The sequence below is a fragment of the Oncorhynchus mykiss genome, unplaced genomic scaffold (assembly GCF_013265735.2).
Source record: "Oncorhynchus mykiss isolate Arlee unplaced genomic scaffold, USDA_OmykA_1.1 un_scaffold_182, whole genome shotgun sequence".
Classification (NCBI taxonomy): domain Eukaryota; kingdom Metazoa; phylum Chordata; class Actinopteri; order Salmoniformes; family Salmonidae; genus Oncorhynchus; species Oncorhynchus mykiss.
In genome coordinates this window covers 144,254-157,500 of record NW_023493672.1, presented here as the reverse complement: position 1 = coordinate 157,500, position 13,247 = coordinate 144,254, and the positions used below count along the sequence as shown (strand labels likewise).

General features: G+C 49.5%; 1 protein-coding gene across 1 annotated transcript in view; it reads left to right on the top strand.

Moving 5' to 3' along the window:
* The window catches only part of LOC110519864 (receptor-type tyrosine-protein phosphatase delta-like), a 279,764-nt gene that overhangs the window by 245,661 nt on the left and 20,856 nt on the right, over positions 1-13,247 (top strand). Inside the window, exons 36-38 of the mRNA XM_036972586.1 lie at positions 1,418-1,522; positions 3,118-3,298; positions 7,017-7,195. Of these exons, the coding sequence (XP_036828481.1) occupies positions 1,418-1,522; positions 3,118-3,298; positions 7,017-7,195 (465 nt within the window). The remainder of the gene's footprint in view (positions 1-1,417; positions 1,523-3,117; positions 3,299-7,016; positions 7,196-13,247) is intronic.

Here is a 13,247-nt window from a genome sequence, read left to right as displayed (position 1 = left end):
TGCTCTGACAGACTGGGACAAGGAGAGGTTGATCTGCACATGCTCTGAGAACGCGCCCTGGAATACAGTCCAGTCTTGTGAGCGTTGACCTTGCTCACGTCTGGATTCGGAGAGAGAGATCACCCAGTCTTCTGGTTCGGCGGGGGCATGTCATGCCAAATAGTGTCCCCCTCTACGTCACAATCGGATTCTATGAGTTCTAACTTCTGTTGCTAGGGCTGTTGCTAAAACACTAATAGTTTATGGAATCCCATTGTGACGTAGAGCGGGACACTATTTGGCATGACAGGCCCTCACGCACGGTACAGTGTTGTTGTGGTTGTCGAAGCATAAAATGAGTTGAGTTTGTCTAGAAAAGAGGCATGGTTGGGCAGGCCACAGCTGGGTCTTCCTTTGTAATCTGTAATGGACTGTAGTCCCTGTCACATCACAGCTGGGTCTTCCTTTGTAATCTGTAATGGACTGTAGTCCCTGTCACATCACAGCTGGTTCTTCCTTTGTAATCTGTAATGGACTGTAGTCCCTGTCACATCACACCTGGGTCTTCCTTTGTAATCTGTAATGGACTGTAGTCCCTGTCACATCACAGCTGGGTCTTCCTTTGTAATCTGTAATGGACTGTAGTCCCTGTCACATCACACCTGGGTCTTCCTTTGTAATCTGTAATGGACTGTAGTCCTTGTCACATCACGGCTGGGTCTTCCTTTGTAATCTGTAATGGACTGTAGTCCCTGTCACATCACAGCTGGGTCTTCCTTTGTAATCTGTAATGGACTGTAGTCCCTGTCACATCACAGCTGGTTCTTCCTTTGTAATCTGTAATGGACTGTAGTCCCTGTCACATCACACCTGGGTCTTCCTTTGTAATCTGTAATGGACTGTAGTCCTTGTCACATCACAGCTGGGTCTTCCTTTGTAATCTGTAATGGACTGTAGTCCCTGTCACATCACAACTGGGTCTTCCTTTGTAATCTGTAATGGACTGTAGTCCCTGTCACATCACACCTGGGTCTTCCTTTGTAATCTGTAATGGACTGTAGTCCTTGTCACATCACGGCTGGGTCTTCCTTTGTAATCTGTAATGGACTGTAGTCCCTGTCACATCACAGCTGGGTCTTCCTTTGTAATCTGTAATGGACTGTAGTCCCTGTCACATCACAGCTGATTCTTCCTTTGTAATCTGTAATGGACTGTAGTCCCTGTCACATCACACCTGGGTCTTCCTTTGTAATCTGTAATGGACTGTAGTCCTTGTCACATCACAGCTGGGTCTTCCTTTGTAATCTGTAATGGACTGTAGTCCCTGTCACATCACGGCTGGGTCTTCCTTTGTAATCTGTAATGGACTGTAGTCCCTGTCACATCACAGCTGTCTCTTGTTCCCCCCCCCCCCCCCCCCCCCCCCCCCTTTTCTCAGTGCTGGAGTGGGCCGGACTGGTTGTTTCATCGTGATTGACGCCATGGTGGAGCGAATCAAACACGAGAAGACAGTTGACATCTACGGTCACGTGACCCTCATGAGGTAAATGGGAGGTTGAATCCCTTCTTTTGGGGGGGGGGGATCTATCATCCAACAAGCGTTAATTTTCAGAAAGTTGAACCAATTGCCACTGTAGGAACAGACATTATATTAATTATATTATAAGATTTTTTTTAATAATATTTTTCAGACTCTTTTCAGTAAATGCTAACTGAAACCAGGACTCTGTGATTACCAGTAAATGCTAACTGAAACCAGGACTCTGTGATTACCAGTAAATGCTAACTGAAACCAGGACTCTGTGATTACCAGTAAATGCTAACTGAAACCAGGACTCTGTGATTACCAGTAAATGCTAACTGAAACCAGGACTCTGTGATTACCAGTAAATGCTAACTGAAACCAGGACTCTGTGATTACCAGTAAATGCTAACTGAAACCAGGACTCTGTGATTACCAGTAAATGCTAACTAAAACCAGGACTCTGTGATTACCAGTAAATGCTAACTGAAACCAGGACTCTGTGATTACCAGTAAATGCTAACTGAAACCAGGACTCTGTGATTACCAGTAAATGCTAACTGAAACCAGGACTCTGTGATTACCAGTAAATGCTAACTGAAACCAGGACTCTGTGATTACCAGTAAATGCTAACTGAAACCAGGACTCTGTGATTACCAGTAAATGCTAACTGAAACCAGGACTCTGTGATTACCAGTAAATGCTAACTGAAACCAGGACTCTGTGATTACCAGTAAATGCTAACTGAAACCAGGACTCTGTGATTACCAGTAAATGCTAACTAAAACCAGGACTCTGTGATTACCAGTAAATGCTAACTAAAACCAGGACTCTGTGATTACCAGTAAATGCTAACTAAAACCAGGACTCTGTGATTACCAGTAAATGCTAACTAAAACCAGGACTCTGTGATTACCAGTAAATGCTAACTGAAACCAGGACTCTGTGATTACCAGTAAATGCTAACTGAAACCAGGACTCTGTGATTACCAGTGTTACCAGTAAATGCTAACTGAAACCAGGACTCTGTGATTACCAGTGTTACCAGTAAATGCTAACTGAAACCAGGACTCTGTGATTACCAGTAAATGCTAACTGAAACCAGGACTCTGTGATTACCAGTAAATGCTAACTGAAACCAGGACTCTGTGATTACCAGTAAATGCTAACTAAAACCAGGACTCTGTGACTACCAGTGTTACCAGTAAATGCTAACTGAAACCAGGACTCTGTGATTACCAGTGTTACCAGTAAATGCTAACTGAAACCAGGACTCTGTGATTACCAGTGTTACCAGTAAAGGAACCCTGACTGAAACCAGGACTCTGTGACTACCAGTGTTACCAGTAAAGGAACCCTGACTAAAACCAGGACTCTGTGACTACCAGTGTTACCAGTAAATGCTAACTGAAACCAGGACTCTGTGACTACCAGTGTTACCAGTAAATGCTAACTGAAACCAGGACTCTGTGATTACCAGTGTTACCAGTAAATGCTAACTGAAACCAGGACTCTGTGATTACCAGTGTTACCAGTAAATGCTAACTGAAACCAGGACTCTGTGTTTACCAGTGTTACCAGTAAAGGAACCCTGATTGAAACATTCAACTTTTAGGTCCCAGCGGAACTACATGGTGCAGACGGAGGATCAGTACGCCTTTATCCACGACGCGCTGCTGGAGGCCGTCGCCTGCGGCAACACCGAGGTTCCGGCGCGGAACCTTCACGCCTACATCCAGAGACTGACCCAGATAGAACCGGCGGAGAACGTCACGGGCACGGAACTGGAGTTCAAGGTGCGTTCTAAAGGTTCTAGGGTTCTGTGGTGCTGTTCTAGGGGGTAAATAAATGTTGTGTCTGTGAGATCCAGGGCCTGCGTACCTCCTTGCCCGGGTTCAAATCAAATATTTAAATATTGATCCTTTATTTTGTGCGGCGACAGCAAGAGTCATCAATTTCAGATAAAATGTCAGAGCAAAACAGCACCTCTCTGTCTCAGTATGTGTAGACCATGTATCTGATGCTGTGTGGACAGTGAAACAGCACCTCTCTGTCTCAGTATGTCTAGATCATGTATCTGATGTCTCAGTATGTGTAGACCATGTATCTGATGCTGTGTGGACAGTGAAACAGCACCTCTCTGTCTCAGTATGTCTAGATCATGTATCTGATGTCTCAGTATGTGTAGACCATGTATCTGATGTCTCAGTATGTGTAGACCATGTATCTGATGCTGTGTGGACAGTGAAACAGCGCCCCCTCTGTCTCAGTATGTGTAGACCATGTATCTGATGCTGTCTGGACAGTGACACAGCGCCCCCTCTGTCTCAGTATGTGTAGACCATGTATCTGATGCTGTCTGGACAGTGAAACAGCGCCCCCTCTGTCTCAGTATGTGTAGACCATGTATCTGATGCTGTGTGGACAGTGAAACAGCGCCCCCTCTGTCTCAGTATGTGTAGACCATGTATCTGATGCTGTCTGGACAGTGAAACAGCGCCCCCTCTGTCTCAGTATGTGTAGACCATGTATCTGATGCTGTGTGGACAGTGAAACAGCACCTCTCTGTCTCAGTATGTGTAGACCATGTATCTGATGCTGTGTGGACAGTGAAACAGCGCCCCCTCTGTCTCAGTATGTGTAGACCATGTATCTGATGCTGTGTGGACAGTGAAACAGCACCTCTCTGTCTCAGTATGTGTAGACCATGTATCTGATGCTGTCTCAGTATGTGTAGACCATGTATCTGATGCTGTCTGGACAGTGAAACAGCGCCCCCTCTGTCTCAGTATGTGTAGACCATGTATCTGATGCTGTGTGGACAGTGAAACAGCACCTCTCTGTCTCAGTATGTGTAGACCATGTATCTGATGCTGTCTGGACAGTGAAACAGCGCCCCCTCTGTCTCAGTATGTGTAGACCATGTATCTGATGCTGTGTGGACAGTGAAACAGCGCCCCCTCTGTCTCAGTATGTGTAGACCATGTATCTGATGCTGTGTGGACAGTGAAACAGCACCTCTCTGTCTCAGTATGTGTAGACCATGTATCTGATGCTGTCTGGACAGTGAAACAGCGCCCCCTCTGTCTCAGTATGTGTAGACCATGTATCTGATGCTGTGTGGACAGTGAAACAGCGCCCCCTCTGTCTCAGTATGTGTAGACCATGTATCTGATGCTGTGTGGACAGTGAAACAGCACCTCTCTGTCTCAGTATGTGTAGACCATGTATCTGATGCTGTCTGGACAGTGAAACAGCGCCCCCTCTGTCTCAGTATGTGTAGACCATGTATCTGATGCTGTGTGGACAGTGAAACAGCGCCCCCTCTGTCTCAGTATGTGTAGACCATGTATCTGATGCTGTGTGGACAGTGAAACAGCACCTCTCTGTCTCAGTATGTGTAGACCATGTATCTGATGCTGTCTGGACAGTGAAACAGCGCCCCCTCTGTCTCAGTATGTGTAGACCATGTATCTGATGCTGTCTGGACAGTGAAACAGCGCCCCCTCTGTCTCAGTATGTGTAGACCATGTATATGATGCTGTCTGGTCAGTGAAACAGCACCTCTCTGTCTCAGTATGTGTAGACCATGTATCTGATACTATCTGGACAGTGAAACAGCACTTCTCTGTCTCAGTATGTGTAGACCATGTATCTGATGCTGTGTGGACAGTGAAACAGCGCCCCCTCTGTCTCAGTACGTGTAGACCATGTATCTGATGCTGTGTGGACAGTGAAACAGCGCCCCCTCTGTCTCAGTACGTGTAGACCATGTATCTGATGCTGTGTGGACAGTGAAACAGCGCCCCCTCTGTCTCAGTACGTGTAGACCATGTATCTGATGCTGTGTGGACAGTGAAACAGCGCCCCCTCTGTCTCAGTACGTGTAGACCATGTATCTGATGCTGTGTGGACAGTGAAACAGCGCCCCCTCTGTCTCAGTACGTGTAGACCATGTATCTGATGCTGTGTGGACAGTGAAACAGCGCCCCCTCTGTCTCAGTACGTGTAGACCATGTATCTGATGCTGTGTGGACAGTGAAACAGCGCCCCCTCTGTCTCAGTACGTGTAGACCATGTATCTGATGCTGTGTGGACAGTGAAACAGCGCCCCCTCTGTCTCAGTATGTGTAGACCATGTATCTGATGCTGTGTGGACAGTGAAACAGCGCCCCCTCTGTCTCAGTATGTGTAGACCATGTATCTGATGCTGTGTGGACAGTGAAACAGCGCCCCCTCTGTCTCAGTATGTGTAGACCATGTATCTGATGCTGTGTGGACAGTGAAACAGCGCCCCCTCTGTCTCAGTATGTGTAGACCATGTATCTGATGCTGTGTGGACAGTGAAACAGCGCCCCCTCTGTCTCAGTATGTGTAGACCATGTATCTGATGCTGTGTGGACAGTGAAACAGCGCCCCCTCTGTCTCAGTATGTGTAGACCATGTATCTGATGCTGTGTGGACAGTGAAACAGCGCCCCCTCTGTCTCAGTATGTGTAGACCATGTATCTGATGCTGTGTGGACAGTGAAACAGCGCCCCCTCTGTCTCAGTATGTGTAGACCATGTATCTGATGCTGTGTGGACAGTGAAACAGCGCCCCCTCTGTCTCAGTACGTGTAGACCATGTATCTGATGCTGTGTGGACAGTGAAACAGCGCCCCCTCTGTCTCAGTATGTGTAGACCATGTATCTGATGCTGTGTGGACAGTGAAACAGCGCCCCCTCTGTCTCAGTACGTGTAGACCATGTATCTGATGCTGTGTGGACAGTGAAACAGCGCCCCCTCTGTCTCAGTACGTGTAGACCATGTATCTGATGCTGTGTGGACAGTGAAACAGCGCCCCCTATGTCTCAGTATGTGTAGACCATGTATCTGATGCTGTGTGGTCAAGAAGGGTATAACATGTTAACACAGTGACATGTCGTACGTACTCTTTTCTCGGCCCGATGGAAACATCATGACTTGTTGTGTTCATGCCACATTAAAAGGTCCATCCATTTCTCCAATTAAATGACATGTACTTTCCTCTCAAAAAACCTGTAAAGAAACGTGTAGGACAATAGGAGGTTCCGTTTCCCCTTGTGGAAATGAAATGCCCGTCCAACTGATTCCCTTCTGACCGCCGGCCCTGGTGAGAGCTCAGTGTTCCATCGACTTCCTGTAGTTCCCTCTCTGTCCCTCTCTAATGAGCTGTTGTTCTTTCTCACCCGAGTCAAGCAACGGCCAGACTGTGTGTGTGTGTGTGTGTGTAGTGTGTGTGTGTGTGTGTGTGTGTGTGTGTGTGTGTGTGTGTGTGTGTGTGTGTGTGTGTGTGTGTGTGTGTGTCTCGTGATACAATATGTAATGCTATGTCACATTATAACACCCTATGTCACCACCCTCCCCTTCGTAGTGCTTGACCAATGTGAAGGCCCACACTTCCCTTCTCCTCGCATGTCATATCTCGTGATACAATATGTAATGCTATGTCACATTATAACACCCTATGTCATCTGCCCTCCCCCTCCATAGCGGTTGGCCAGTGCGAAGGCCCACACCTCCAGGTTTGTCAGTGCCAACCTGCCGTGTAACAAGTTCAAGAACCGTCTGGTGAACATCATGCCCTACGAGACCACCAGGGTCTGTCTGCAGCCAATCAGAGGAGTGGAGGGGTCAGACTACATCAACGCCAGCTTCATAGACGGATACAGGTGAGGAGGGAGGGGGTTAGACTACATCAACGGCAGCTTCATAGACAGATACAGGTGAGGAGGGAGGGGGTTAGACTACATCAACGGCAGCTTCATAGACGGATACAGGTGAGGAGGGAGGGGGTTAGACTACATCAACGGCAGCTTCATAGACAGATACAGGTGAGGAGGGAGGGGGTCAGACTACATCAACGGCAGCTTCATAGATGGATACAGGTGAGGAGAGAGGGGGTCAGACTACATAAACGGCAGCTTCATAGACAGATACAGGTGAGGGGGGAGGGGGTCAGACTACATCAACGGCAGCTTCATAGACAGATACAGGTGAGGAGGGAGGGGTTCAGACTACATCAACGGCAGCTTCATAGACGGATACAGGTGAGGGGGGGAGGGGTTCAGACTATATCAACGGCAGCTTCATAGACAGATACAGGTGAGGAGGGAGGGGGTCAGACTACATCAACGGCAGCTTCATAGACAGATACAGGTGAGGGGGGAGGGGTTCAGACTACATCAACGGCAGCTTCATAGACGGATACAGGTGAGGGGGGGAGGGGTTCAGACTATATCAACGGCAGCTTCATAGACAGATACAGGTGAGGAGGGAGGGGGTCAGACTACATCAACGGCAGCTTCATAGACAGATACAGGTGAGGAGGGAGGGGGTCAGACTACATCAACGGCAGCTTCATAGACAGATACAGGTGAGGAGGGAGGGGGTCAGACTACATCAACGGCAGCATCATAGACAGATACAGGTGAGGGGGGAGGGGGTCAGACTACATCAACGGCAGCTTCATAGACGGATACAGGTGAGGGGAGGGAGGGGTTCAGACTACATCAACGGCAGCTTCATAGACGGATACAGGTGAGGAGGGAGGGGGTCAGACTACATCAACGGCAGCATCATAGACAGATACAGGTGAGGAGGGAGGGGGTCAGACTACATCAACGGCAGCTTCATAGACAGATACAGGTGAGGAGGGAGGGGGTCAGACTACATCAACGGCAGCTTCATAGACAGATACAGGTGAGGAGGGAGGGGGTCAGACTACATCAACGGCAGCTTCATAGACAGATACAGGTGAGGGGGGAGGGGGTCAGACTACATCAACGGCAGCTTCATAGACAGATACAGGTGAGGGGGGAGGGGTTCAGACTACATCAACGGCAGCTTCATAGACGGATACAGGTGAGGGGGGGAGGGGTTCAGACTATATCAACGGCAGCTTCATAGACAGATACAGGTGAGGAGGGAGGGGGTCAGACTACATCAACGGCAGCTTCATAGACAGATACAGGTGAGGGAGGAGGGGTTCAGACTACATCAACGGCAGCTTCATAGACGGATACAGGTGAGGGGGGGAGGGGTTCAGACTATATCAACGGCAGCTTCATAGACAGATACAGGTGAGGAGGGAGGGCGTCAGACTACATCAACGGCAGCTTCATAGACAGATACAGGTGAGGAGGGAGGGGGTCAGACTACATCAACGGCAGCTTCATAGACAGATACAGGTGAGGAGGGAGGGGGTCAGACTACATCAACGGCAGCATCATAGACAGATACAGGTGAGGGGGGAGGGGGTCAGACTACATCAACGGCAGCTTCATAGACGGATACAGGTGAGGGGAGGGAGGGGTTCAGACTACATCAACGGCAGCTTCATAGACGGATACAGGTGAGGAGGGAGGGGGTCAGACTACATCAACGGCAGCATCATAGACAGATACAGGTGAGGAGGGAGGGGGTCAGACTACATCAACGGCAGCTTCATAGACAGATACAGGTGAGGAGGGAGGGGGTCAGACTACATCAACGGCAGCTTCATAGACAGATACAGGTGAGGAGGGAGGGGGTCAGACTACATCAACGGCAGCATCATAGACAGATACAGGTGAGGGGGGAGGGGGTCAGACTACATCAACGGCAGCTTCATAGACGGATACAGGTGAGGGGAGGGAGGGGTTCAGACTACATCAACGGCAGCTTCATAGACGGATACAGGTGAGGAGGGAGGGGGTCAGACTACATCAACGGCAGCATCATAGACAGATACAGGTGAGGGGGGAGGGGGTCAGACTACATCAACGGCAGCTTCATAGACGGATACAGGTGAGGGGAGGGAGGGGGTCAGACTACATCAACGGCAGCTTCATAGACGGATACAGGTGAGGAGGGAGGGGGTCAGACTACATCAACGACAGCTTCATAGACAGATACAGGTGAGGAGGGAGGGGGGCAGACTACACCAACGGCAGCTTCATAGACAGATACAGGTGAGGAGGGAGGGGGTCAGACTACATCAACGGCAGCATCATAGACAGATACAGGTGAGGGGGGAGGGGGTCAGACTACATCAACGGCAGCTTCATAGACGGATACAGGTGAGGGGAGGGAGGGGGTCAGACTACATCAACGGCAGCTTCATAGACGGATACAGGTGAGGAGGGAGGGGGTCAGACTACATCAACGACAGCTTCATAGACAGATACAGGTGAGGAGGGAGGGGGGCAGACTACACCAACGGCAGCTTCATAGACAGATACAGGTGAGGAGGGAGGGGGTCAGACTACATCAACGGCAGCTTCATAGACAGATACAGGTGAGGAGGGAGGGGGTCAGACTACATCAACGGCAGCATCATAGACAGATACAGGTGAGGGGGGAGGGGGTCAGACTACATCAACGGCAGCTTCATAGACGGATACAGGTGAGGGGAGGGAGGGGTTCAGACTACATCAACGGCAGCTTCATAGACGGATACAGGTGAGGAGGGAGGGGGTCAGACTACATCAACGGCAGCATCATAGACAGATACAGGTGAGGAGGGAGGGGGTCAGACTACATCAACGGCAGCTTCATAGACAGATACAGGTGAGGAGGGAGGGGGTCAGACTACATCAACGGCAGCTTCATAGACAGATACAGGTGAGGAGGGAGGGGGTCAGACTACATCAACGGCAGCTTCATAGACAGATACAGGTGAGGGGGGAGGGGGTCAGACTACATCAACGGCAGCTTCATAGACAGATACAGGTGAGGGGGGAGGGGTTCAGACTACATCAACGGCAGCTTCATAGACGGATACAGGTGAGGGGGGGAGGGGTTCAGACTATATCAACGGCAGCTTCATAGACAGATACAGGTGAGGAGGGAGGGGGTCAGACTACATCAACGGCAGCTTCATAGACAGATACAGGTGAGGGGGGAGGGGTTCAGACTACATCAACGGCAGCTTCATAGACGGATACAGGTGAGGGGGGGAGGGGTTCAGACTATATCAACGACAGCTTCATAGACAGATACAGGTGAGGAGGGAGGGCGTCAGACTACATCAACGGCAGCTTCATAGACAGATACAGGTGAGGAGGGAGGGGGTCAGACTACATCAACGGCAGCTTCATAGACAGATACAGGTGAGGAGGGAGGGGGTCAGACTACATCAACGGCAGCATCATAGACAGATACAGGTGAGGGGGGAGGGGGTCAGACTACATCAACGGCAGCTTCATAGACGGATACAGGTGAGGGGAGGGAGGGGTTCAGACTACATCAACGGCAGCTTCATAGACGGATACAGGTGAGGAGGGAGGGGGTCAGACTACATCAACGGCAGCATCATAGACAGATACAGGTGAGGAGGGAGGGGGTCAGACTACATCAACGGCAGCTTCATAGACAGATACAGGTGAGGAGGGAGGGGGTCAGACTACATCAACGGCAGCTTCATAGACAGATACAGGTGAGGAGGGAGGGGGTCAGACTACATCAACGGCAGCATCATAGACAGATACAGGTGAGGGGGGAGGGGGTCAGACTACATCAACGGCAGCTTCATAGACGGATACAGGTGAGGGGAGGGAGGGGTTCAGACTACATCAACGGCAGCTTCATAGACGGATACAGGTGAGGAGGGAGGGGGTCAGACTACATCAACGGCAGCATCATAGACAGATACAGGTGAGGGGGGAGGGGGTCAGACTACATCAACGGCAGCTTCATAGACGGATACAGGTGAGGGGAGGGAGGGGGTCAGACTACATCAACGGCAGCTTCATAGACGGATACAGGTGAGGAGGGAGGGGGTCAGACTACATCAACGACAGCTTCATAGACAGATACAGGTGAGGAGGGAGGGGGGCAGACTACACCAACGGCAGCTTCATAGACAGATACAGGTGAGGAGGGAGGGGGTCAGACTACATCAACGGCAGCATCATAGACAGATACAGGTGAGGGGGGAGGGGGTCAGACTACATCAACGGCAGCTTCATAGACGGATACAGGTGAGGGGAGGGAGGGGGTCAGACTACATCAACGGCAGCTTCATAGACAGATACAGGTGAGGAGGGAGGGGGTCAGACTACATCAACGACAGCTTCATAGACAGATACAGGTGAGGAGGGAGGGGGGCAGACTACACCAACGGCAGCTTCATAGACAGATACAGGTGAGGAGGGAGGGGGTCAGACTACATCAACGGCAGCTTCATAGACAGATACAGGTGAGGAGGGAGGGGGTCAGACTACATCAACGGCAGCTTCATAGACAGATACAGGTGAGGAGGGAGGGGGTCAGACTACATCAACGGCAGCTTCATAGACAGATACAGGTGAGGGGGGAGGGGTTCAGACTACATCAACGGCAGCTTCATAGACAGATACAGGTGAGGAGGGAGGGGGTCAGACTACACCAACGGCAGCTTCATAGACAGATACAGGTGAGGAGGGAGGGGGTCAGACTACATCAACGGCAGCTTCATAGACAGATACAGGTGAGGAGGGAGGGGGTCAGACTACATCAACGGCAGCTTCATAGACGGATACCGGTGAGGAGGGAGGGGGTCAGACTACATCAACGGCAGCTTCATAGACAGATACAGGTGAGGGGGGAGGGGTTCAGACTATATCAACGGCAGCTTCATAGACGGATACCGGTGAGGAGGGAGGGGGTCAGACTACATCAACGGCAGCTTCATAGACAGATACAGGTGAGGGGGGAGGGGTTCAGACTATATCAACGGCAGCTTCATAGACGGATACAGGTGAGGGGGGAGGGGTTCAGACTATATCAACGGCAGCTTCATAGACAGATACAGGTGAGGAGGGAGGGGTTCAGACTATATCAACGGCAGCTTCATAGACAGATACAGGTGAGGGGGGAGGGGTTCAGACTATATCAACGGCAGCTTCATAGACAGATACAGGTGAGGGGGGAGGGTCTTACGGTAGCAGCCAACTTTAAACAATCAAAGACATTTCTTCCGTAAACAGCAGATATTTATTTGAAATTGTCCATTGATTGGATGTGTCCATTGATTGGATGTGTCCATTGATTGGATGTGTCCATTGATTGGATGTGTCCATTGACAAAAACATTTGTATAGGACATAAAAGAGAGGATAGAAATAGTTATTGTAGTACAGTGCTACTCAAACCTCTCCTCAGGGACTCCATCAGTACCATAGATATATTATTATAGATACACCTCTCCTCAGGGACTCCATCAGTACCATAGATATATTATTATAGATACACCTCTCCTCAGGGACTCTATCAGTACCATAGATATATTATTATAGATACACCTCTCCTCAGGGACCCCATCAGTACCATAGATATATTATTATAGATCAACCTCTCCTCAGGGACCCCATCAGTACCATAGATATATTATTATAGATACACCTCTCCTCAGGGACTCCATCAGTACCATAGCTATATTATTATAGATAAACCTCTCCCCAGGGACTCCATCAGTACCATAGATATATTATTATAGATACACCTCTCCCCAGGGACTCCATCAGTACCATAGATATATTATTATAGATAAACCTCTCCTCAGGGACCCCATCAGTACCATAGCTATATTATTATAGATACACCTCTCCTCCGGGACTCCATCAGTACCATAGATATATTATTATAGATACATCTCTCCTCAGGGACTCCATCAGTACCATAGCTATATTATTATAGATACACCTCTCCTCAGGGACTCCATCAGTACCATAGCTATATTATTATAGATACACCTCTCCTCAGG